Source organism: Ursus americanus, chromosome 2 (genome assembly GCF_024610735.1).
Source record: "Ursus americanus isolate L20-20 chromosome 2, mUrsAme1.1.p, whole genome shotgun sequence".
In the NCBI taxonomy this organism is placed as follows: domain Eukaryota; kingdom Metazoa; phylum Chordata; class Mammalia; order Carnivora; family Ursidae; genus Ursus; species Ursus americanus.
This window is the reverse complement of record NC_142128.1, coordinates 67,631,614-67,656,964: the sequence shown is the minus strand read 5'-3', so window position 1 is coordinate 67,656,964 and position 25,351 is coordinate 67,631,614. Positions and strand designations below refer to the sequence as shown.

At 57.3% G+C, this 25,351-nt stretch overlaps 1 protein-coding gene across 6 annotated transcripts in view; it reads left to right on the top strand.

The window, feature by feature from the left end:
* The window catches only part of PPFIA4 (PPFI scaffold protein A4), a 49,713-nt gene that overhangs the window by 5,992 nt on the left and 18,370 nt on the right, over nt 1–25,351 (top strand). For 4 of the 6 annotated variants that reach the window (XM_087857050.1, XM_087857046.1, XM_087857043.1 and 1 more), the window contains exons 1-20: nt 5,599–5,693; nt 5,851–6,483; nt 9,731–9,832; nt 10,204–10,368; nt 10,680–10,754; nt 10,979–11,068; nt 11,641–11,832; nt 12,139–12,285; nt 12,566–12,700; nt 14,531–14,614; nt 14,881–15,012; nt 15,288–15,350; nt 16,005–16,096; nt 18,045–18,153; nt 19,701–19,909; nt 21,577–21,817; nt 22,257–22,292; nt 22,509–22,642; nt 22,937–23,103; nt 25,172–25,265. In XM_087857050.1, the coding sequence (XP_087713176.1) occupies nt 6,250–6,483; nt 9,731–9,832; nt 10,204–10,368; nt 10,680–10,754; nt 10,979–11,068; nt 11,641–11,832; nt 12,139–12,285; nt 12,566–12,700; nt 14,531–14,614; nt 14,881–15,012; nt 15,288–15,350; nt 16,005–16,096; nt 18,045–18,153; nt 19,701–19,909; nt 21,577–21,817; nt 22,257–22,292; nt 22,509–22,642; nt 22,937–23,103; nt 25,172–25,265 (2,501 nt within the window). In that variant the 5' untranslated portion in view covers nt 5,599–5,693; nt 5,851–6,249. Of the gene's footprint in view, nt 1–5,596; nt 5,698–5,850; nt 6,484–9,730; nt 9,833–10,203; nt 10,369–10,679; nt 10,755–10,978; nt 11,069–11,640; nt 11,833–12,138; nt 12,286–12,565; nt 12,701–14,530; nt 14,615–14,880; nt 15,013–15,287; nt 15,351–16,004; nt 16,097–18,044; nt 18,154–19,700; nt 19,910–21,576; nt 21,818–22,256; nt 22,293–22,508; nt 22,643–22,936; nt 23,104–25,171; nt 25,266–25,351 lie in introns of those variants that run through there. The other 2 variants (XM_087857042.1, XM_087857039.1) reach the window with 2 other exon arrangements.

Genomic DNA, 25,351 nt, shown 5'->3' with positions numbered 1-25,351 from the left:
GGAATCGGCCCCCAAAGGTACTCTCTCAGCCTGCAAATCCTGTTTTCTTTGTTTTCTTAAAAAAGATTTTATTTACTTATTTGACAGAGAGAACGAGTGCTCAGGGGAGGGTCAGGGGGAGAAGCAGGCTGTTCTCGGAGAGGACCCTGGGATCATGACCTGAGCTGAAGGCAGATGCTTCACTGACTGAGCCACCCAGGCGCCCCTCCCGTCTTCATTTAGAGAGGTAGTTGTCATGGCTCTACTTTTGGGTATTTTAGAAGAGAAAGTATTAGAAGAGACGTCCAGTCCTCCTTTCCCCACTGGCCTTTGACGTCAGTCCCCCTGGGGTGGTGATAATGAGGGTGACCATACAGCCAGGTGTGCCTCAGTTTACACCTGTGTCCTGGTGTGATTGTTCCCAGTGCCTCCATTCATTCTCAGGAAGGGCCTGGTTTGGACAGTAAGTCGTATGCTTACCCAAGTGGGAGGCCATGTCTCGGGAAGGAGTGGTCCATACCTAACTTTTGGGGAGCAGCTGGGGAGATGGACTTCACAGAGACAGGCCCGGGGAGACCGTTGGATAGAGACCTCGCTCCCTGTGCCTACCTGAATGTGCCTGCATGAGGACGTGGAGGGCCTGGGTGGCCATCGGTGCCCACGGGCCCTTGGGTAGCATATTGTACTCTTCATATCAGTTTCTGTCTTATCTCCTTTGACCCTCCTGACCACTGAGAACATCACTAGAGCGTGTTGTGTGTTATGACTTTCATCTTCCAGATCTGGGAACCCGAAGCCCAGAGAGATAAAGTCTCACTGCTGGTCTTTCTGGGGGCCGGGAGAAGTGGGTACTTTTGAAGGGATTTGTGCAGATGGGAGAAACTGTCAGGAGAGCTTTTCCAAGAGAGTTTTTCTCTGGCAATGGCTTCCCGTAGCTAATTTGGATTTTTAGTTTTCTTACTGTGTTCAGAGTGGGCCTGGCCTTGAGGTGCCTTAAGAGCCTAAGGTGCTAAGAGTTACTGCTGAGCCCTGGGCCGTGATCCCAGCCCTCTGTGTACATTAACTCCAGCGATCCTCAAATTGGCTGTGTGAGGTGGACATTGCTATCATCCCCATTTCACAGAGGAGACACTGAGGCTCAGAGAGTCACATGAGTGGTCAGTGGAGGAGCCAGCATTCAGACCCATCAGCTTGCTCCAGAGTCTGCCTTGCAAAGCACGAGTGGCCCCTGTCTTGCTCTCGAGAAGCTTTAATTTTCAGAAGGGAAGATAAATGAACCTATTCCCAGGCCTTGAGCCCATTTTTACTATTTTGGAGTTCCTCTTCTTTGCACTTGGGCAGGGATGGTCTCCCCAGAAATGACCCGGTCACTCGTGTCAGTTTAGTTCCACGGATGTCGTGACCCTGTGTTGGAGCGTCCAGAAAGAAGTAGGACACGGTTCTCACCCCCGAGTCTTCAGATGAGATGATGTGTCACAGAGAGAGGTAGGAGTAAAGGGCTTTGCTGGGCCTGTGGAAGGATCAAGCTTACCTAGGGGGGAATCAGAAAAGGCTCCATGGACGAAGTAGTGTTTGAGGTGGGCTTAGAAGGGTGATCAGAAGTTCCTTAGGCTGACATGGAAGGGGAGACTGAGGCAGGCTGGGTGAACAATAGTGAGCCTAGGAGCATGACAGTGAACAGCGTAGGGGGAGCAGGGGAGGAGGCTCACTGGGCTCTCGGAGGAGAGGAAGAGTGAGGGCAAGGCTTTTTGGGGTGGTGGGCTGAACAGGGAGAGGGACAGGGGAAGAGGAGAAGATTCTGGGTTAGAGGGAAGGAGAGGTGGGCAGCTGGATGTCATTGCCCTGGGAGGGTACTACCCGAAAACTCCGCAGGGTGAGGGGAACTGAGGGCTAGCTGTTTCTGCAGTTCCTGCGAGAGTGTGGTGTGGTGTGTGGGACTCAGGAGACTGCTCACAACTCAGATTGGAGACCTAGGGGGGATGGGGTTGGGGGAGAGATTTGGGTGGATGGTGGATGGGGCCTTGGACATGGGTCACTTCCGGTGGGGAAGTGGCCACCTCGGGAGCATGGCGGCTGCTGTGCAGAGGCCTTCCTTCCCCAGGGGGGACAGGTGGAGCAGGCCGAGATGAGCTGTCCCTAGGCTGCCATGCCCTTGGACGAGGGCGAGAAATCGTGAAGGAGTCATAGCCTTTCTTCCCCTTTCTCAACTCCTGTCCCCTCCTTGGAGTCAGACAGACTGGGATGGAATCCTAGTTCTTCCTCTTCACAGCTGTGTAGACTCGGGTACCTGACTCTGAGGCCCAGTCCTCACATCTGCGGAGTGGGAAGAATTGTGTCTTCCTTGCAAGGCGTTGTGAGGATTAAAGTAAGTGAATATATGACGACCGGCCACACAGCGCCTGGCATGGGGTAAATATCCAGTAAGTCAGAGCTGCTCTCATAATTGGTATGATTTTCCTGGAGGACCACCTATCTTCCTCTGGTCTCCTGGGGGCATGGCCTTCCTCTCTTACCTCTTCGCTCCGGGGGGCTTCCACCCTGAGGCCCCCTCTTTGCCTAGCTCATGGCCCATTCACTTGAGCGCGGCACCAGCCGGCTTTGCCCTGGCCCTTTGGCCTCCACAGGGCTGCCGGCTGTGCCCTCGACGAGCTCCTTCACCAAGGTGGGGCGTGCCTGCCATCTGGTAGGGCAGTGGGGAGCCAGGCCGTGTGTGTGCATGTGCGTGCGTGCATGTGTGTGGCTGGCCAGGGCATCAGACCCAAGTGCACAACCCTCCTGTTTGTGGGGAAGAGATGGGGGTGACTTTTGAGAAGCTAGAGAGGCCTCAGATTTGCCTCTTCTGTGTTTAGAAACCCAGACACCTGGAGTGGGTCTGGCACACCCCCCCTCATGCACATACACCCTCACGCCTGCTCTCTCTGGAGCCCTCTCCCTCTGTTTCACAGCCTGCCCACACTCCTCACTGGCAAAGCCCCTCAAATGCTCACTTTGGGGGCTGGTAGCTGTCGCCTCGGAATCAGGACCTAGGAGTGTTACTTAGAAATTGTGCAGGAGTCGAGGAGGCTTCTGTTAGGCTGAGATGATAATTGCGCTATTTAAAGCCGGCCCCGGAGCCAGGAGGAGCCAGGTGTCCCAGCGTGGCTGCCCTAGAGCTCCCTTCTGCTCTCCCTGCTGCATCAGCGGGGCCAGGGCGGGGGGTGCCGGACAGCCATCTCGGGGCATCTGCCCGGCAGTGCCCTCTGGGCTCGTCCTCAACCTGCTGTCCACGATGCCACCTCACTAGGGGAAGCGGAGTGGCTACCTGTCACTTGGCCGGGAGGGAGGCTGGGAAAGGGCCAGTGGCGGCCGGCTTCTCCGTTGCCAGAATGACCAGGAGGATTTGGGGAGGCCAAGTTGGACCAAATAGCTAGCACATCCCAGCGGGCAGCCTGAGGTCTGTTCTCCCTTCCTGAGAACTTCCCAAGCCCTTCCCTGTAAGGAGCTAGAACCACCCCTCCCGCAGGCCTGCCTTTGCCCACCTCTGATGGTCAGTCACACGGCGCTGCAATCCGCGCTGCTTTCTGCTTTTCCAGGCTCTGTTTTTCTGTGATCGCAAAACAAGGGTCGTGGGTTCCATCTGACAGCAGAGCTCTCAGTAGGTGGTGACAAGCCCAAGGTCATCCAGCAGATCTGTGGCAGAACTGCAGCCTCGGTGTCCAAAGTCCCAGCTCTGGGCTCCTTCCTCCCTACCACACTGCGGGATGCCCGGGGATCTGTGGGGCTGAGGCTGCTCCCAGGCGCCTGCGCTCCTGAGACCACTATACTCTTCTCCAAAGGACAGATTCTGCCACAAGGGGCCCCTTCCCCAGGCTGCCCTTCACTCCTGGTCTCTCATTTTTTTCTTGGGGTGGGGTGAGGGCCCAGCCGCTGGTGAGCTTGGAGAGGTCTGGGGTGGGGGGGGCATCGTGGCTTTCAGCCTCACAGATCGGAGCATTCAGGGTGAAGGGTCCTGGGCACAGTGGGCGGGAGAATTGGAGGAATTGCTGGTATCAGCATCAGCGAGTTGTCAGTCCTGGCAAGACTGGGGCGGCAGCCCCTTCTGTCCACTCCCAGCTGCTCTCTGGGGCGGGGATGTTGAGGTAGGGAGAGTACAGACCAGGGTGCTCCTTTTCACCTCTGTCGTTTCCTGGGACCCTCCCCTTCACCGTGGCTGTCCAGCTTGGGGAAAGGATCCCCTGGGTTAGTGTCTGTGTCCAGTCTGTGTCTGGGAGCATGTCTGTGGCCACACGTGTATGTCCCAGGTCCCCAGGTTTCTGTATCTGCCTGTCTGTGTGTGTGGGCATACCCCCGTGCCGGCCTGAACTCCTGAGCCCTCTGGGAAGGGCTGTGGGGGTGAGCTCAGGAGTACTCAAGCTGGTGCTCTAGCTTGTGTCCGATCCAGGCCCACATTCCTCCTCAGCCTCCCTCTGCTGCTCGCATGTCTGCCTAGATCCTGAGTACTTGGTGGGGGGCTGGCTGGGGGGCATGACAGGCAGGTTCAGGTAGAAGAGGCTTGGCCCTTCTCTGGTTCCCTTGTTGGGCTCAGCCCCGCCACAGGCTGGGGGCTGCCCAGTGTCTGACTTCTCACCTTGGGTCCTGATACCTTCTGTCCTCTCTCTGACCGTCCCAGTCTGCCTGTTGCCCGGTCGGCCACCTGAGGGGTGGCCGAGACGCTGTCCCTGTATCTCCCAAGTGGGAAGAGGAGGGAAGGGAGGGAAGCACTGTTTATGGGGCGTCTCCTGTGTGCCCATGGCTGTGCTGGCTGCCTCGCATTGTTTCTCATGCAGCAGGAGCTCTGGAGACAGCTTCCTCTGAAAACTGATTAAAGTGGTGCCTTCCAGCAGTGGGCAGGGGGGCTGGAAGCCGAGGGTGGGCAGACCAATCCCCAGCACACCTTCCTTTGCTCTGACCACTGGGCTTCCCGGTGCCAGCCTCAAGGCGTCACTGGAGCCAGGCTGTGCACATGCTAACCGCCCTGGCTGCGGACGCCTGGCAGTGCCAGCAATGGGCAGTTACACAGAAGGAGAAGATTCCCAGCCATGAGCAGGGGCCCGCACACATCAGGAGAATGACACCCCGTACCCCCCACATGACCCTGGGTTCCTTCACGTCATTCAGTTCCTGCTCCAACACAGAGGTGGTGGGCCATGAATTCAGCATGGAAGCTTGCTCTCTGCCAGGTTTCAGGAGTGGGGATGACCTGAGCCAGAGCCTCTTTTCCAAATGATGGGCATGGAGCAGGTCAGGGCTGTCTGCCACCCCAGTGCCCAGCCCATGCCTTTCCAAGGAACCAGACTGTGTCAGTGGCCAGGGTAGGAGGCACCCTGCCCCTGTTTCCTATGACCCTAATAGTCCACCCTGTGTGGACTCACACCCACAAAGAGCCCTTTAACCCTTTCTGTGCTTACCTTGGCCTAAGTACAGGGGAGAAGGCTATGGTGGGGGCAGAGACCCTCTTCCCCCCTCCCCCCACTTTCCCACCCCTGGGTCTCAGGGGGACTCTGGGCAGCCTGCTGGCTGCTCCCTTGCCACTGACTGAATCATTTCTATATTTGGCCAGTGAGCCACGTGGGTGGGGAACCACTCCACTGCGGCTGCACTTCTGACAGCTGGGGGTGGGGAGAGCTGGAGGCAGAGGCTATGGCAGGCAGCGGGCATGTGCATTCCTTGGGAGAAGTAAGGAAGGCGCCATCTGAGTGAGTAAGCCTGGAGAAGGGGCATGCGCCAACACCTCCCTCTCCTCCCCCACCTTCTGGTCCAGGTCCTGTCTGCTGTCCCCCCCCCCACCCCCCCCCCCCCCCTGGATGCCCTTCTCTACTCAGCTGGTCCTCACGGCAGCCTCTTCTTCCACAGACCACTGCCCTCCAGAAACAATGGGTGTCGCTAGACCCAGCTGGGACTCGGCCAGGCTCCAGCACTCAGCCTAAGCGAAAGGCCCTCTTCCAGCCCTGCTCTGTCTGCCTGTCATGGCCACACTCGGCTGCTGCCCGCTTGTCTGGGGACACAGGGCACCCAGCCCCAGCCCTGAGAGGTTAAGCCAGGCCCTCTGGCTCCATTCCACAGGGGCGCTCCGGGCACCAGGCCCCTTTCAGAGCAAGAGCAACTGATGCCATGGGAGAAGCCCCCACCCACCTGTCCACTCGCCTGGCGCAGCCTGCTCTGAGACCCAGGCACTGGGTCCCCCTGGAGGTGCCAACCCTGTGAACTCCTCCCCTGTCCCCCGACGCTGAGAAGGCCCTGCCCACCCCCACCATGTGTGAGGTGATGCCCACAATCAATGAGGGGGACCCCCTGAGCCCCCCCCATGGCACCGATGCTGACGCCAACTTTGAGCAGCTGATGGTGAACATGCTGGATGAGCGGGAGAAGTTGCTGGAGTCCCTTCGGGAGAGTCAGGACACCTTGGCAGCCACACAGAGCCGGCTCCAGGATGCCCTGCATGAGCGGGACCAGCTCCAGCGCCACCTTAACTCTGCCCTGCCCCAGGTAAGGCCAGATCGTTGGCACCGCCCTCCTCCCCTGGTTCTGGTTCTCCCCTAGCCCAGCAGCCCTGCTGTACTCTGGGCCCTCAGCGTACCTGCATCTATTTGCATATCAACAAATGGAATTCACAGAGCCTTTAACTTTCCCTCACCTCCCTACATAAATCCTTTCCCTGTCCCTGCCAAGCACCTCAGCCTGGAATTGGCTTTACCTGGAGAGATGGATGGAATTTGATGCAGGAAGAAAACCCAGCCATAGCAGCCAACTGCAGTGAGCCCATGTGGCCAGCAGGTGGCACCCTAGACTGGTGGCACCGCCTTGCCTGCGCCTCATCAGTGCCCTATTCTTGGAGGTGGTGGGTGGGGAATCAGAAGGTGGAAATGGAGGAGCCTTAGAGATCATCTCGTCCTCCACCTCCTATTGCACAGATGGAAAAAACAAGAGGCATCGCACAGAAAATTCTAGGCAGAGCTGAATCTAGAAGCTAGGTATCTTGACACCTGTCTTGTGCTCCTTGATCAACAACACTCCTGCCAGCACTGATGGTCGCCATTTCGGCGTGTTTTCTGTGTACTAAGCACTTTGTGTGCAGTTTACCTCACTAAATGCTCACAGCTATGAAGTTGCTCCTATTGCCACCATCATCTCTATTTTACAAATGATGAAGCTGATGCTTGAGGAGATTAGCCAGTTGCCCAGCTGTGTGTGTGTGTGGGGGGGGGGCTGCTGCTGGGACTTGGGGAGGCAGCCGTGAGGAGCCACACGGCTCCAGACTCAGCTCCACGCCCTTTCCTCACGCGTGGGGAGAAGAATCAGGGTGAACCCAGGTGGGCTGTGGAAATCTCCTGCCCAGGGCTCAGAAGTGGTGGGGGCGGAGTCTCATGATGCTTTCTCGAAAAGGATATGGAGCCCTGTTACAGAATGGGGTTCAGGAGGCCCTGAATAAGCTGGGGATTAGAGGAGCCAGGCCCTGCCCCTGGGGCTCACAGACTAGAAAGGAGATAGATAAAAAGCCAAGTGACTGGAAGAAGACCAGGCAGGGGAAGAGAAGAGCAGTCCCAAAGGTTGTTAAAACAGCATCGGTGGTAAAAGTCGCTGCCTTTGGCGGACTTGTGCTAAGTGCTTTCCATACACTGGCTCATTTGGTCATTGTAGCAAGACGGGAGGGAGGCCTCTATTTCTATCTTATAGATAGAGCTTCAAAGAGGAGACTAGGTGACTTGGCCAAGGTCACACAGCTAATGGGACAGAGCTGGGATTGGATTCCAGCCCCACACTGGGAGCTGTAGGAAGACAGGGATTATGTGTTTCTTGTCACTGTGTCCCCAGGGAGCAGCACAGGATCCGGCACGTGGTCGGTGCTCACCGTACTTGTGGTTGAATGATGGGCCCCTAAGCTGGTGCTGTTGAGTGCTGTTCCAGGCAGTATTCAGAGGAGGGAGACAGTCTTCCACCAGGGAGTCCAGAAAGGTCCCAAGGAGGTGTATTCTTTGAGACAGGCTTTGAAAGATAGATGTGATTTCATCAGGTGGTGACAGAGGGTTGGGCTTTCCAGGGGGAGGTAGCCCATTGAGCAAAGGTGTGGAATCAGGTCGGCTTGCTGGTGATTGGACACAGCAGGTGACCCAGGTTGACCAGGTCTTGGGGCATGTGAAAAGGAACCGTGAGAGAGAAACTTGAAAACCAGGATAAGAAGCTTCTAGTCAATGTTGTGGACAGCGCCTGCTTTGGGAGATTGTCCTGGCAGCAGTGTGTCAGACGGGCTAGAGTTGGGGAGGAGGCAGGTGTCTTGGGGAGGTGGATCCCAGGGAGTGGGTGGAAGAGAGCACCGGTGCTTTGGTGATGGCGTCATGACGTGAGGCCAGGGGCGTGCGGAGTCCTGTCTCTGGGTAGAAGTATGTATGGGTGTGTGTGTGTGTGTGTGTGAGTGAATGTGAGTGTGCATGGTGCATGTGTGAGAGTGAATGTGTGTGAGTGGGTGTGCATGGTGTGTGTGTGTGTGTGTGTGTGTGTGTGTGTGTGTGTGAACTGAGGAGTGGAGCAGCACTGGGGCCAGAGCCGGCTTTCTGGGTGTGACATGTTTGGCCACTTTTGGCCATGGCTTTGACAGAAAGGCAATAATCAAGGAACAGGGTTAGAGGTCTGAGGCTTCTCAGGCTCTGGCACCCCTGGGTCCCTTGGCCCCTTCCCACAACCCTTCTTGTCCCCTGTTGCCTGATCTGGAGTGATAAGAGGGGATTGCTCTGGAATTCTTCCTTCAGTCATGAATCCTTGGTGGATGAAGGAGGCTTCAGTTCGAGAGGGCTGCAGCCACGGTTCAGTCACTCCCAGACCCTGGGCATCCACAGAGTTGGGGCCACCTCTCTGAAAACTTTTCTGAAATGAGGTGATGTCTGCTTGGATAAATAGGATACGATGGACCTGGAACCGTGGGGTAGCCTCTCACGCTTGTATGCTTGTCTTGACTGAGATGGTGGGCTGGAAAGGTGTGTCCGCGTGTCTGGGCTTGACAGTGTGGGAACAGAGTTCCTCGAAGGGACACTTGGAACATGGGTATTCGGTAAGGCCAGAGCGAGTGCCCTGGTCTCAGGCACCAGGAGGCAGCCCTAGACTAAGGAAGCGGGGATCCCTGGGTTGTAGGCTAAAGCCGCATGGCTGACCGGGCAGGTCTGCAGGCTCTCTTGCTCCCACATACATGGGTCCTTATTTCAGTCCCCTTATTTCACCAGCCACCTGTAGCTTGCAAAGCCCTGGGGTGGGTGTGGGTGGGAGCTCCCGGGGGCACTCGCTTCAAAGCCCCCTCTCTTCTTTGTCTAATATCCACCAGTCTCTGTTGGGACCTCACCATGCCAAACCAGAGGTGAGATTCCCCTCCATCTGTTTCTCAAGGATAATGTCATTAAACAGAAGTACAAACTAGGTGGAAAGATATAATCAGGTTATGTTGTTGGCTGGAGGGGGAAGGGGTTGCAGAGCAGATTCGGTGACGTTCTCACTCTTGTTTCCACCTCGGTCCCCTCGTACCCTAACACATACTTGGAGTGCGTGGAGGACCCAGAGACGGGGCCCCTCTGGGGGTGCACATGTTAGCTGTGGTTTATCGCCCTGCAATATGGAGGCATGGGGATTTTTCTGGGCGCAGGTGCCGGGAGTAAGGGATGGGTGAGAAGATCCCACCACTGATGTGGGCATGTAGGACACTGGTTAGGGGGCAAATCCCTGAGCACTCAGGGGCCTTGGGGGTTTTCAGGAATTTGCCACCTTGACCCGGGAGCTGAGCATGTGTCGGGAGCAGCTTCTAGAAAGGGAAGAAGAGATATCAGAGCTGAAAGCAGAACGGAATAACACAAGGGTAAGTGGGGTGACCTGGTTTGTGTGTGTTGCGTGGTGAACCCCCTGATCAAGGGTGTGGTCAGGGCCAGGCACACCCCTGGCCTTGTGCTGATCTCTTCCTCTCTTGTATTCTGGGGTGGATACTACGGGTTTTTCACCTGTAGGTGGGGTGGCCATGGGAAGGTCGGGGTCCTGGGACAGAGGCCAGGGCAGCTGGCTTGGGGAAGGTATTCAATCGGGCAGCAGCTGTTTACCAACATGAAGCATTTCAACATTTGAACAAAGGTGCACACAGCCTTACTCACGTCTCCTCAGTGGTCATGTGGACACGTCTAGCCCCCGGGCACGTGCTCACAGCCCTCCCTCTTGCCCTGCCCCACGCCCTGCCAGTTGCTTCTGGAACATCTGGAGTGCCTGGTGTCCCGCCACGAGCGGTCGCTGCGGATGACTGTGGTGAAGCGCCAGGCCCAGTCGCCTTCGGGGGTCTCCAGTGAGGTGGAGGTGCTGAAGGCCCTCAAGTCGCTGTTTGAGCACCACAAGGCCCTGGATGAGAAGGTAGCCGGCCTGGCCCGCCGCCGGGCCCACCCCACCATCCAGCCTCGCCTCCCCGGAGCCTCCGTGTGTCCTTCGTCTGCAATTTCTGCACCCCGTGTTGAGGGGAAACTGCCCTCTAGCTTCTCAACTGGCCCCCCCTCCCAGCGGCCTAATTTCCAGGTCCCCCTGTTAGGTTCCCTCTCAGAGATGTGCCTCTTGGCAGGTCCCTCTCTTTGCCTCATGCCCAATGCTGGTAGGTCAAGCCCAGGCTCCTGCAGCCTGAGTCCTGTGGGGTCCCTGTGTCTTCCTCCATCTCTCCTTGCCTCGAGCAGGTGCGGGAGCGGCTCCGAGCGGCCCTGGAGCGAGTTACCACCTTGGAAGAGCAACTGGCAGGGGCCCACCAGCAGGTGAGCTGCCCGTCCACCCTCCGCCGGCCGACGGCAGCTCCTAGTAGCCGAGGCGGGTTCACGGCTTTGCCCCACTCTGTTCCGCATTGGATTTCTTCCGCGGTCATGGCTGGAGACCACTAGCCAACGCGAGGCTGGGACAAGGCAGGGGACTCAGAAGGGTCTGGAATACACAGGAATTTCTCCTCTCTTTGACTCACTGCCCTGGGGTCTGTGCCTTACAGGTGTCTGCCCTGCAGCAGGGGGCAGGGGTTCGGGATGGAGTGGCAGAGGAGGAGGGGACGGTGGAGCTGGGACCAAAGCGCCTGTGGAAGGTAGGTCATGGGGAACTGCATGGCAGGGGCAGGGCGGCCCCCAGACGGGGCGTGAGGGCCCCACCCTGAATTTGTTCAGGAGAGCAAATTCTGGAATGAAATTTGGGGCTTTTTCCAATATTCCCATGTCTCTTTCCTTCTTCCCCCCACCCCACCTGTGAAGAAATCAATAGATTTTGTGTGTGTACCGCTGCTAGGCACATAATACGTTGTCCCCTCGAATCGTTAGGCGCCATCTGCCTTGTGTGTCAGCGTCAGGCAAGATCCCTTCTCTCTCCCTGAGCCTTTGTTCCCCTAGTCATGCCCCTTCCTGGGTTACAAGATTCTGAGACAGCAGGTAAAACTAGAAACTACTGTTTTTCAAAAGAAACGCAGGAGAGCAAGGGTGTTTTGTTTGGTCACTGTCTGGAGTGAGCTCCTGGGGCCCAGAGGAAGGATGGTGGAGCTGGAGGTGTGCACTGAGATTGGAGGCAGAGCTGTGATGTGCTCTGGGGGTGCCGTCCCTGGGGTGGGCCAGGGGAGCGGGCTGCCCTGGGCCCCGATGACTGACGGATGGCTCACTGTCCCTGGAGGATGACACGGGCCGGGTAGAGGAGCTGCAGGAGCTCCTGGAGAAGCAGAACTTTGAGTTGAGCCAGGCTCAGGAGCGACTGGTCACCCTGACGGCAACAGTGACCGAGCTTGAGGAGGACCTGGGCACGGCCCGCCGGGACCTCATCAAGTCGGAGGAGCTGAGCAGCAAGCATCAGCGGGACCTCCGGGAGGTGAGCTAGGGCCCCGGCCTGCCCCCATCTGGCTGCAGCGTGCGGGCATTCAGCACTCCGGAGGGCAGCTGCTAGGATGCCCTAGGTGTAGAGGGAGGGCCAGGCCCGGGCTGGGGAGTTTAAGACTGAACGTTGGGTGGGGTCCACTGTGGGGAGGAGTAGCGGGAGGGCTGGGTCAAGGTCCTAAACCGGCAGGGAGGCATGGGGAGAATACAGGCAGCCAGGCATTGGTGGGGAGGTGCAGGCAGGATGGGGGCAGGGAGAAGCTAATGCCCTTCCTTCCCGTCCCCTCCTCTCCCGCCCTAGGCTCTGGCCCAGAAGGAAGACATGGAGGAGAGAATCACAACACTCGAGAAGCGCTACCTGGCTGCACAGCGCGAAGCCACCTCCATCCATGACCTCAATGACAAACTGGAGAATGAGCTGGCCAATAAGGAGTCCTTGCACCGCCAGGTAACTTTTCCCACTGGTGTGGGGGCAGGCGTTGTACTTGACCCTGGAGGTCCTGATGATGGTGCTGGAACCTTCCCTCCATGGCCCAGGAGCCCCCGGGGGGAGGGGGAGGGTCCTGCAGGTCACCTTGGGAAAAGGAAGCCATGCCTGGTGGGCAGCCAAGAACCAGGTTGTCCTTTGCTCCTCTGGCCTGTCACCTGCTCTCTCCTGAGGTGGGGCCAGGGGCTGGGGGAGGCTTCGGGGCTCCCGGTTGACTCTTCGCTGCCCCCCATGGTGCCAGTGTGAGGAGAAGGCCCGGCACCTGCAGGAGCTGCTGGAGGTGGCAGAGCAGAAGCTGCAGCAGACAATGCGCAAGGCCGAGACGCTGCCGGAGGTGGAGGCTGAGCTGGCTCAGAGGATTGCAGCCCTCACCAAGGCGAGTGGGCCCGGGGCCCGGGGATCTGCCTGTTTCCGCTTGCCGAGCTCTTATGAGCCAGGCAGTGAGTGCAGAGAGTGGGAGGCGTGCAGGGCTGGGAGCCAGGGAACTGCCTCTCACTGCAGGACTCTGGGAAGCACAGCGTCCGTGTCTGTCTGTAGGAAAAGTAATCCCTGCCCTCATCACCCCTCAGGGGAGGGACAGTCCCTGAGAAGGGCTGCAGAAGTCCATGGAGAAGCAGATGAGACTGTGCCAGTGCAACGTGTTGCCATGATCATTTACTCTGTTGTGTTCATACTAGCGTTTGCTGGGGCCTGGAGTGGAAAAATTAGGACTTTCACCTCTGGAAAGATGAAATCCGAGAAGAGATCTGATCAAAGTTGGGGGGGCAGTGGGGGTGTAGGCTGAGCCTACCTTTCTTTATCAAAGGGAAGCATTCTGGATCTAGGGACCAACTCTGGTTGCTTGAAGGCTGCAGCTTTAGGATTGAGAAAAGGGACTAGATTTGTACCTGATGGATAGCTTTATGGAGGAATAATTTCTAAGAGGTAGGCAGGCTGAGATCATCGTCGGATCTGAAAGAGCTGGGGGAATGCACGGACGTAGACATGCGGTGGGCTCATCTAGAGAATTTAGGAGTGTTTGCAGCAGGTTGGGTGCTTTCAGCGGGTCCTCACTTGGTGTCACCAGAGCTTCCCTCCCCCCAACCCGCGGAGAGAAGGAAATCGGCATTGAGTAAGCAGCAGGCCCCGGAGGCTCTGGACGACGGCTGTGCCAGTGTGGCAGGTGGGGGGCTCCGTGGCTGGAGCCTCCAGCCTGGCTGCCGCTCGGTCAATCCAGGACCAAGTCTGCTTCTGCCACCGACTGGTTCCGTGACCTGAGAAAAGACCCCCCCTCCCTAATCAGGCATTCGTGCCATTGTCTCTTTGATCATATCATCACCTCTGTGATGACAGGGTTGGACTTGGCGGTGGCTAAGGTCTTTCTAGCTCCGAGGGCTGACGTGCAGCAGAGGGAGCCACGTGTGGGATGCTGAGCCGTCAGCTCTCATAGCTGCCCAAACTGACAGGAAGGGATGGGCTAAAGTGATTCGTATGTTCAAATGAGTCATAGTAGGGGGGCTATGAGGAGGGATTCCCTGACTGTAAGATGTGTGATAGTCTGGAATAGCTTGTCGGCGGAGACACGGGGTCTCCGTCCCTGGAGAGGCACGAGTGGAAGGGAGCCCACTCTGTCTGGGCTGGTAATAACCATGGCTGGCATTTGCTGCGTGTCTGTTGTGTCCTAAGCGTTTGCCATGGATTATCTCATGTAGTCCTCACAACGGTCCAATGGGCATAGGTGTTGTTATTCTCCATATTTTACAGTTGAGGAAACTCAGGCACATGGAGGTCCAATAACTTGCCCAACATCACACCTGGGAAGAGAGGGAGCTGGGATTTGAACCCAGGCTGCCTGGCTTGCATTCATGTTAAGTGCATGTCCATCTAACCTGGAGGCGTAGAGGACATTTATGGTAGCTCATGCTTTCAAGTGGAGTTTTTTCTGGAAGTGTGGAGCCCACCGAGCTGCCAGCTCCAGGATGTTTTAAGGCAGGCCCTGAGCAGGAAGAAGGGGGTGGGGGACCACCTGGCAGGGAGTAGAGAGTGCTTGGGAAGAAGGGCAGGGGTGGCGGCAGTTCTGCTTCCGGGTGAGAGGCTGAGGGCTGGGCTTTATTGGCACTAAGGCCCTGACCCCCGAAGAGCCCCCTGGCCCAGGGTGCGTGGGATGCGGGGCCTGAGCAGGAGGGCAGGGGATCTACAGGCCGCACTGACCCGTGCCCGCCTCCAGGCTGAAGAAAGGCACGGCAGCATTGAGGAGCACCTGCGGCAGCTGGAGGGGCAGCTGGAGGAGAAGAACCAGGAGCTGGCGAGGGTGAGGGCACCGGGCTGGGCTCTCGGGCCCCCTCCTTGTCCCCAGGGCAGCCTCCCAGGATGGCGTGTGGACAGGCCTGAGAAGAGTGGGAGCTGGGAGGGGCCTGGCCAGAGACCGAGCCAGAGAGGGGCCACAGGAGGTGGTCCGGGGAGCTGGAGAGAGGGGCTCCTGGAGGACGGACGAGGAAGGGACAGGTGAGGGGGGTGGAACCAGGTGGGAACGGGCGGCCCTGGGGTGACCTGGGACCAGGTGTGCTGGCTCTGCAGGTGCGCCAGCGGGAGAAGATGAACGAGGACCACAACAAGCGGCTGTCAGACACCGTGGACCGGCTGCTCAGCGAGTCCAACGAGCGCCTGCAGCTGCACCTCAAGGAGCGGATGGCAGCCTTGGAGGAGAAGGTGCGGTGGGTGGGGGCCTGGGTGGGGGTGGGGGCTGCCGGAGGGGGCGGGGCGAGGGTGAGGGGACCAGCCGGGATGCGAGAGAGATTAGTCAGGGGCCGGGCGTGTCTGGGACGCAGACCTGGGGGGACAGACTTGGGGAGCCTGGAGAAGGGAGGAGCAGGAGGGGCGAGGAGGGGTGAGGAGGGGCGGGCTGGCCTGGAGAGGAGGGGCAGGGAGGGGACGGAGTGGAAGAAACCAGGGCGGGGTCCCCAGCTGCCGGCTGTTCTCCCCAGAACACGTTGATCCAGGAGCTGGAGAGCTCCCAACGGCAGATCGAGGAGCAGCACCGTCACAAGGTACCCAGCAGCCGCCAGCCCCGCCAGCCCGGGAGGGCCGGGCCTGCGGTGAGGAGGGGGCACGCCCGTGCTTCTCGCGGCTGCGCTGATACCCAGCACCACGCCAGTCTGTGTACAGACGTGATTTCGCTGATCCTCGCTAGAGCCCTCACGGTGGATGCGTCACCACCCAAAGTAAAGAAGAAACGGAGGCCATAAGCATAGGGCGTAGGGCGGGCAGCAGAGGCAGGGCCCAGGGGAAGATTTGGTGGGGCCTCAAAGCAGGTGACGCAGGAGTCCGGTGATTCCGCGAGGACGTCACTGGCCCTGGCTCAGCCATGTCTGTGAGGTCTGGGCGGGTACCCCATGCCCCTCTGCTGCCCAGCCTCCATTGCCATGGTGGTGAGGGCTCAGCAGGCCTAGTCCGGTAGAATCCTGACCGAGACAGACCCTCTCCTGGCCCTGCGCCTCTGCCTGCCCGCTGCCGACCCTTCTGCTCACTTTCCAGTTGGATCTCTTCTCTTGGTATCATCTGTGGGCCTGGACGGGGGTCCCTGGCTTTGGACTTTGCAGTACATTCTTCTGCTTCTCCCCAACTCTGCTGTCCTCTTTGTCCCTCTCTCCCCTCTCTGCCCCTCCCTGGCCCCACCCCCACCCCGGGTCTGCCTGGCACAGGGCCGCCTGTCTGAAGAGATTGAGAAGCTGCGCCAAGAGGTGGACCAGCTGAAGGGTCGAGGGGGGCCGTTTGTGGATGGCGTCCACTCCAGGTACTGGAGCGCGGGAGGCTGGGCGTGCTGGGATGGGGTCCTAGATGGACCCTGAGGAAGGAGACTTCCTCCCGCCAAAAGACCGCCCAGGACCTCAGGGTCCTCCTCCTATTCAGGGTGGGACACTGAGGCTCCCAGAACTTGGTCAAAGTCACCTAGCTCACTTGGGCAGTGTAGAAGGAGCACCTGTCCCCTGAGGGACAAGTAAAGAGAGGCAAGTAAAGACAGGGTGCTCCTTCCCCAGTGCCGTGGGACACAGGCCCCGCTTCCTGCTTCCCTGACAGAGGACGTGCCCTGGAGAGGGGTCTGCTGAGTTACATGCTCACCTGTGTCCCACAGACTTGCTCATGGAGAGTGTCTGGTTCAGTCTAGGTCCTTGGAGACACCATCTTTAGGGCTCCGGAGGACGGTTGTTGGAGAGTTAAGGACCACCTAGGTTCAGATGGCAGGCAGTGGGCAGAAAGGCAGCATGAGAGATTGAAGTAAGGCATCCAGAACTTCCACACTGTTGGAAGTTGAGATGTCACGTCATGGTTGTGACCTCCCTTTTGCTGAAAACATTGTGAGAGATGGGGAGTGGTGCTTTTCACCTAATGCTCGAATTAGGTCCATGTTTTAGGGAACTTCTGGATTTTTCTCCACATTTTGTGAAGTAACTGACATTGAACTCAGACCTCAATTCTGCTGCCACTTCTCTGCCCGGAGAGGCAGGGTGAAGATTGAGGATACTAGTAGGTGAAGCCCCTCAAGGTCCATGGCTGCTGGCTGTTTTCTCTCCAAACCAAAGTCTCACGGAAGGGAGGCTTTGAGGTTCCCTTCAGTAATGCTCTTACAATATCGGGGTAATAAGGATCAGTTTCCCCGAAGAGAGGTTACAGGAAAGGTGTCTATGCACATCTGTGTGAGGCGGGGTAGGGCTTGCATTAGGGAAAGGGACCTTGAACCTGAAGAAGAGAAGCCTGTTGGTGTCTGGGGTGGTAGAGACGTAAGTACCACCTTCGAGTTCATCAGGAATTATCGTTTGGGACACGACCCATGACTCAGAGTACACCAAGCTGTTTGCCACTGCTTGCTTTCCTTAATGGTTGAGCATTCTTGGCTTTGATCGTAGAAAGACTGGACCCATCATGGAACTGGGACTGAGTTGGAGGAGAGAAGAGGGGGATAAGCAGAAACTCCCCTTTCCCCTCAGCTACCTTAGCCATTGTAGGCTTGTCCTGTTCCTCTGCCCTGGGCCCCTCAAGGGTTCCAAACTGGGAAGGCATCATAGGGAAGAAGTGTCACTAGGGAAGGCTTCCAGACATTCCAGAGCATCATTACTGGGATTCTAAAATCTCCGAGTTGGAATAAACCCCGGGGGCCTCTAAGTGGTTTTTCTAGCCCATGTCTCTGGAGTGTCAGGGCCTCCTGAAGCTTCCTGGGGAAAGGGAGTCTGCCTGGGTTGAATTTCAGCCAGGAACTCAGTCCAGATTATGGGGAAACCCAAGGAAAGTTGCTGGGGAGAAGATGAAGAAACAAAGACCCTCGGGATTAAAAGGACCTTGAGGGACCCTCCCTTGCAAAGTCCCTCAGTGCCAGGAGCTCTCTGGCACCATTCTTGGATGGCCTGAGCGCCGCTGCTTGAATACCTCTCTGATGGAGAGCTCAGCTCTTTTAAAGCCACCAGTTGCATCATAAACCAAATCTTACCGTTCGAAGGTGCTTCTTATATTAAATGGAAAGCCGCTTCCTAGAATGTTCTCCCCTGGATCATTCTGATCCCTGGGGCACCAGAGAATAAATCGAATCTCTTGTTTACACGGCAGCCCTTAAACCATTTACAGTAGCTTTCTGCCAGCTAAGACTTCTCTTTGCCAAGCCAAAGATCCCTTAACTCTTTGGGCCCTAGTGGGTGGGAGCTGGGCCCTCAGTCCTCAGGGCTGGTCTTCTCTGCCCCGAACCACTCAAGGTCGCACACGGGCAGCGCAGCGGACGTGCGGCTCTCCCTGAGCACAACCACCCACGCGCCCTCAGGCCTGCACCGCCGCTACTCAGCACTGCGGGAGGAGTCTGCCAAGGTGAGGGATGGAGGGGTGAGTGTGGAGGGGTCTCCCCAGGGAGTGTGGGGTCAGTTCGGCCGCGTGCCTGGCTCCAGTTTCACAGACGGCTGGCGTGTGGTGCAAATCCTCCCCCTCCCGTCCCCCCTGTGTGGACAACAGCTGCAGCCCTGGGGTTGGGGCCATTGTTAGCTGCGACAGCTGTGCCCCCTCGCCTTGGCCTCCTGGTGGGCAAGTGGTCGGGGCTGGCGGGCGGCCAGCCAGTCCCTGAGGCCCTACTGAAGCGTGTGCACGTGCGCCTGGGGGTGTAGGCGTGTGTTTCTGGTGGTCAGAGTGGGAGACGCAGGGGTGAGATGGAATTGGACAGCTTCCTAGAACAAAAGCTGTGGTTTATGGGGGAGATGAGGGAGGGATGGCAGGGTTAAGTGGCCCTGGAGATGGCACCTGAAGTTTTCTGAGAAGCAGCTTTGCATTCCTGCTGAGACTGCCTGGGGGGCTAGAAGGGGCAGCGGAAAAGAAAGGGGCAGAAAAGGACTGACCTTGTCTTTTATTCCGTCCTAGCCCTGTAACTGTTAAGCATGCTCTGCCCTGAACCCAGGCCTTCTGCATGCTCTAAAGCACTACAAGACATGGGTAGAGAAGGAGGGAACTCCTAGTCTGACGCGGAGGCTTCATCTCTGCCCTTAGGAAAGCCCTCGTCTGATGGGGTCACAGTCTGAAGGCATCTCTTTCTCCCCTCACCCTTTTCTCTTGCTGTTGATAAGAACACAGCAGGTGCCCAGGAACTGGAAAAGAGCCCTAACGGGAACTTGAGGGTCTGGGTCCTAGAGGATGGGGTTAGAGCACCTCTCTATCCCTGGCCCTCCTGCTCTTCTGGCTTGCTCAGCCCACTTCTGTTTTCTTTCCTCTTCTGGGCCTTTGTCTGCTGGAGAGATTTGTAGGGTGACTTCTGGGACCACCACCGCTCAGGGTTGGCTACAGGGTCCTGTGATGTGCTGAAACTCTGGGAGACACGAGACAGACAGGACTGCTTGGCTTCTCTTGTCCCCTGGATCTAGTTACTCTCTGAGAGTTTGTATTCAGAGAAAGGGATAGCCTTTATATAGTGCTTACTTTGTGCCAGATGCCATGCTAAGTGCTTTCCATGCATGCCCTCACTCTGTTCTCACGATTACCTACAACGTAGGTAGGTACTATTACCATCCCCGTTTTACAGATGAAGAAACTGAGGCACAGCGAGGTTAAACAACTTTACTACCGTTGCACAGCTAACAATCAGGTTTCAAAGCAAGGCAGTCTCTCTCCGGAATCTGTTCCTAGCCACTTTGCTCCCTGGCTCCTTGAACTGGGGCAGCATTTCTTAGACTCTAATGGGCTAATAAATCACCTGGGAAACTGGTTAAAATGCAGATTTGGAATCATTAGGTCTGGAATGGGGCCTGACATCTTGCGCTTCTAACGTCTGGCACTGCCACGAGCTGCCAGTGCTGCTGGGATTGGTGGGGAGGGTCCCGCTCCTCGGCTGCCTGGTGTGTCTTACTACTGCTCTTCTCCCCTCCTTTGCTAAGGACTGGGAGCCCTCTCCACTGCCTGGGGTGCTGGCCCCCACAGCCGCCCCTGCCTTTGACAGTGACCCCGAGATCTCTGACGTGGATGAGGATGAGCCAGGGGGTCTGGTGGGCTCTGTGGATGTTGTCTCCCCCAGCGGCCACTCGGATGCCCAGACTCTGGCCATGATGCTGCAGGAACAGCTGGATGCCATCAACGAGGAGATCAGGTTCGGGCAGGGGCAGAGGGCCTGGGAGGTGCCTTGAAGGAGAGGGGCCCCTTTAGGTTCGGGCACTACAGGACAAATTCCACGTGTGTCTGCTTGCCTTTTCTCGCGGCACCTCTGAGTGCTCAGTCTAGGGATTCTGTGCGGGGCATCTGGCTCCATACCGGACGGAGAGGGGTGAGACCTCAGCCTGATGTCTCGGGCTTCATTTCCTCTCCTGGGACTGGGGAGGCTGTGTTCCCGCAGCTCCTGCAGCGGAGACCGGAGCTCCCCCTGACTCAGGGGGAGAACTTCGTAAATGCTCCTGTCAGTCTTACCGCAGTCTGTGGGGGGAGGCAGCATTATTTCCATTGTCCAGACAAAGGAACAGAAACCAGAGAGGTTAAGGAATTTGCCCGAAGCCACACAGTAAGTGGCAGGGTCAGGATTCAAACTCAGGTCTGCACTCAATGTATTGTAGCATTCCTTCCATCCCTAATGAGGCATGACACAGAAACCAATGGCAGGGAAAGCGATCAAGACCTGTACTTTACCCTGCCTTTGTAGGAGGTTTACAAATGTTTATGACCAGCGGCAAGGAAAACCTGAGCCAGAATACATCAGAGCTTTGCAGGGCTATAGGGGGCATCTGGTTCCATGGTTCCCATACTTTTGGATTTTATAGACCAGTTAGAAAGGAAACGTATTTCTCTCTCTCTCTCTTTTTTTTTTTAAGATTTTATTTATTTATTTGACAGAGATAGAGATAGCCAGCGAGAGAGGGAACACAAGCAGGGGGAGTGGGAGAGGAAGAAGCAGGCTCATAGCAGAGGAGCCTGATGTGGGGCTCGATCCCATAATGCCAGGATCATGCCCTGAGCCGAAGGCAGACGCTCAACCGCTGTGCCACCCAGCCCCCCCCCACACACACAGGAGAGAAGGGTATTAACATAGGGCTGCCAACTTTTATTCTGCAAAGGAAAACATGAAAGGTAACTACTGTCTCCTATCATAACTGTTCTAGAAAAGAAAGGGCATTTTAACAGCCCTCACATTGGAAAGACATATTCTCAGAGAAAAGACAAGTCCGGCTCCTAATGGACAGTTGGCCTTGTCACATCAACACATGCGTGTGTGCGCCTGAGTGTGAGGGTGCATACACACGTGCCTCTCTGAGCTCCCTGCCCCCCAGAATTATCATGGGTTTTCTCATTTTTCTGTGGAACAGGGAAAACTCCATCAGGGGTCAACGTCAGTTAAAGGACCTGGGTTTGGGGACTGCTGATTTGGACCCCTCTTGACTTTGGGCAGAGGGGGAAAACGAGGCCCGGGAGTCTGACTCCAGGTGGCCCGCGTAGTCAGTGGTAGGTCCAGAGTTCTGCCTTCCAGGATGGTTCGTCTCCCACTGACTAAATGCCTCCTTTCCCAGCAACTGCTTTTGCTGAGCTGGGGAGTTCTGTTACATGAAATCAGCTAACAAGACAGAGAGAGAAATGTTTCTGAGCTGCAGTGGGAAGACCGAGCTGTGTCCGCGAGGCCTTGCACGTCCCATCGAGGCCAGAAGCAGTGCGGGGTCCCCCTGGGCATTGCCTGCTGCCTGGGGTCCCGGGGTGGGGAGAGTGGTGCCGGCACCCGCCTCCTGCTGGGCCTTGCTGGGGCCAACATAAGGTCTGGTTTTGCCTCCCTCCCAGGATGATCCAGGAAGAGAAGGAGTCCACGGAGCTGCGTGCTGAGGAGATCGAGACTCGGGTGACCAGTGGCAGCATGGAGGCCCTCAACCTGACCCAGCTGCGCAAACGCAGTTCCATCCCCACCTCTCTGACGGCCCTGTCGCTGGCCAGTGCGTCGCCTCCGCTCAGCGGCCGCTCCACGCCTAAGCTTACCTCCCGCAGTGCTGCCCAGGACCTGGACCGAATGGGGGTCATGACCCTGGTGAGAGTCTTGGGGCAGTTGATGAACGGCCCTCGTCAGCTCTGGGCTCCGCTTTGGGGGCTGGCTGAGGGTTGCTGCGAAGGCTTGGGAGGGCTCACTCTTCCTCAGCTGGGCCTGGCATCCTCTTCCCAGCACGTCAGGCCTCCAACAAGCCCTTCTGGGATTGGCAAGGGCCTGTCATGTCTTCCTCAACCCTCTCTCTTGAATAAGCACGGCATGCTTAAGAAACTCACCTCCTGCCCCTACCTCTCCCTGTCTTCCAGAGGTAGCCCTGACTTCTTTTTCCAGGCCAGCATTTTTTCTGCTGTGGTATTCTCTCCAGGCCTCCAATGTGAGGCACTGAATCCTATCTTCTCCTAAGACCACCGGGCTCCCCTTGGGGTTGACTTTCGGGCATCTGGAGGGTGACTCTGAGCTCACCCTTCACTCTCTCTTCCAGCCCAGTGACTTAAGAAAGCATAGGAGGAAGCTGCTGGTGAGTGCTGCCCAATGACCCAGGTACTAACGGGTGAATCCTCCCAGGCCCTTCCCTTTTGGCTTCTCTTCCCTGGGCCCTTGAGTTGGAGTCTGGGCTCAGAGACACCCCCAGGCTTCCCACTGCATTTCTCCGAACTCCTGTGCCTCGTCTGGGCTGGGTAGGCAGGCCCCAGATCTCTCCCTCTATCCCCTGACGGCTCCACTGTCTGTTCAGTCGCCAGTGTCTCGGGAAGAGAACCGAGAGGATAAAGCCACCATAAAATGTGAGACTTCTCCTCCTTCCTCACCCAGGACGCTGCGGCTAGAGAAGCTTGGCCATCCAGCCCTGAGCCAGGAAGAAGGCAAAAGGTAAGTGGCACAGGCCCCACCTTGAGTCCCTCTACCTCCAACGTCATCTCATCCCTCCCCCGCCTCTGGAGGGACAGAGTCTCACCTGTCTGGGTGTCTGAACATGTCACTTCTCTGAAACACCGTCAGGGAAGGACATTCCCATGCCTCCTTTGGTCACCGGCTCTGATCATACCCCTCCCCCCCACCTCTGACACTTACTGTAAGTTCTTCCTGAGGTCTCACTTCCAGGTGTCCTGTTATAATGAAAGCATGTTTCTTTTCATTCCACCCCCGCCGGCTGTCATCCCGTAGTGCTTTGGAGGATCAAGGCAGCAACCCGAGCAGCAGCAACAGCAGCCAGGACTCCTTGCACAAGGGCGCCAAGCGCAAGGGCATCAAGTCGTCCATCGGCCGCCTGTTTGGGAAGAAGGAGAAGGGCCGGCTAATCCAGCTGAGCCGGGATGGAGCCACGGGCCATGGTGTCTGTCCACTTCCTAGCGAATGGGTGCAAGTAGAGGGCCCAGAGCAGGAGGGAGTCCTGGGATCCAGCCTTCCCCGCCTGCCTCCCAGGGGCCAGTGGGTGGAAGCCATAGTCAGGCCGATTTTGGCTCCGGAGAGGAGAGGCAGTGGTTCTGGGTTAAAGCTGTGGCACAGTGCCACGGGCTGTCTCAGGTGCCACGGGCTCCCGCCACGAGGAGCGTCAGGCTGCAGGTGGGTGGTGATTCACTTAGAATCCTGTGGAAGCGACTCCTGTACCGAGCAAGAGGTTGGCCCTCTGAGGTTTCTTGCAGTTTCGAGGTTTTTCTGAGGTACCGTGCTCCGGACCTTCAGGAGGAATCTCTGGGTTCTTTCTGGAGGAGAGTCAGTTCTTGATTAGAACTTATTTCTAGCACATCTGGCCTCCGGGACGCAGCATACCATAATGCCTATTGATGGCTTCATAGATAGTATATTCGTGTAAATGCTTGGGCTGCAGTAGCATTACCACTGCTGTGTGTGCTTGGCACCTGGTGGGCACGCAATAAATGTCAGCCGTGTTCATCCTCCTTCCCCCATTCCTGCTTTCCTTTCCTTCCTCCCCTCCCTTCCTCCTCTTTCCCTCATCTATTCAGCCATTTGTTCAACAGACATTTATTGAGTAACTACTGTATACAAGGTGTGTGTTGGGTGTTGGAACAATAGGTCATTCCCTCAAGGAGCTCAGTGTCTCAGGGAAAGGAAAAAAAAATAGAGATGATTCCGGAACAGTAATGATAGCAACATGCTTCAGGTGTTTCTGGAACGCAGAACTCAGTCATGGAGTGTTAGGGATGCCAGCAGTGGCTTCCTCTGCCAGGCAGCAGCTGGGCTGAAGCCGGAAGGCTAAGTAAGAAATAGCCAAACCAAGAAGAGTTGTGTGTGAGGGGCCTGAGGATCTGGGAGAGGCAGGCTCTGGGTGCAGGAGCTCTGTATGCAGTGAGTCTATTCAGAGTGGGGGAGAAAGAGGGTGGGAGGCGTGGAGGAGGTGGCTGTGGACCCGAGGCTGGGGTCAGCTCAGAAGGGCCTTGAGAAATTCTCCCCAGGCAGCGGGAGCCTTGACAACCGGTGCAGGGGGGAGGGCCTGATCAACGGGAAGAAAGGAACCTTTGAACCCAAAGGCATAATTAGACCTTCTGCACCTCGGAGAAGGTGTGAATCAGAAGCTAGCTAGCCAAGTGAGGAGGAGGAGGGAAGGCAGACACCTCTCGCCTGGGTGGGGAATGAGGAGCAGCCCCCTGCCCCAGCCCCCAGCCCCCAGCGGTGCAGGGAGTGGTGGAGCTGGCACAGATGGGGCTGGGAGGGAGCTGAGAAGGTCTGGTCTGTGGAAGAGGTATTCTGTGGGAAGGATTTTCTACGCTCCCTGCACCACAGCGGCGCCTAACCCCAAGACAGCATCTCACCTCGTTTTCTGGAATGCCCACACCTACTGCCAGCTGCATGGTGCCGAGTGACCGGAACTTAATGAGTTCTAAGATGTGGCGCCGCCATGAACTCCTATGGGGGTCTGGCGTCCGTTCAGGAGACCCTTAAGAGAAGACGACCGGGTTGGGAATGTTTCCTCGTGTGGTTCGTGCGTGTGTGCTCCCTGAGAAAGAGGCCGAGGCCATGTCTCTCGGTGTGCCCATCTTTGCACCCCAGCTGGGTCAGGGTAACCCTCTCTGGCCCAGGGCCCACTCACATCTGGCTCTCCAGGTTTCCTTTGCACCTTGGTTTGGAGGACAGCTATGTTCTGTCTAGGACTCTGCTGCTGGACGGGTAGGACAACCTCGGTCCATCTGGTTGGAAAATGCTTCCAGGGCTGAGGCTCCCCGGGGGAGACTCTCTGGGCTGGGTGACCGGTTTGATGCTGCTGTGGGGCCGCCTGGATGTAGGGACAATGAGCCGAGGTTCCAGGAAGAGTGGACGGTCTCATCAGGCCTCCTGGGTTGTTAAACACTGTGGAGCCTCCTGTGGGCCTGCTCTCCAATCCTTGTCCAGGCGAAGGGAGGAGGAGAGGGCCTGGCTCACATGCTGTCTCTTCCCTTCTAGTTCTGCTAACAGACTCCGAGCTTGGTCTGCAGGAGCCCATGGTGCCTGCCAAGCTGGGGACCCAGGCAGAGAAGGACCGGCGGCTGAAGAAGAAGTAAGAGCCACAGGCCAGGCTCTGCCAGGGGTCCACCCAACCCCTCGTCCACTGTCCTTCCCTTGGCCTGCCGTGGGACTGCACGT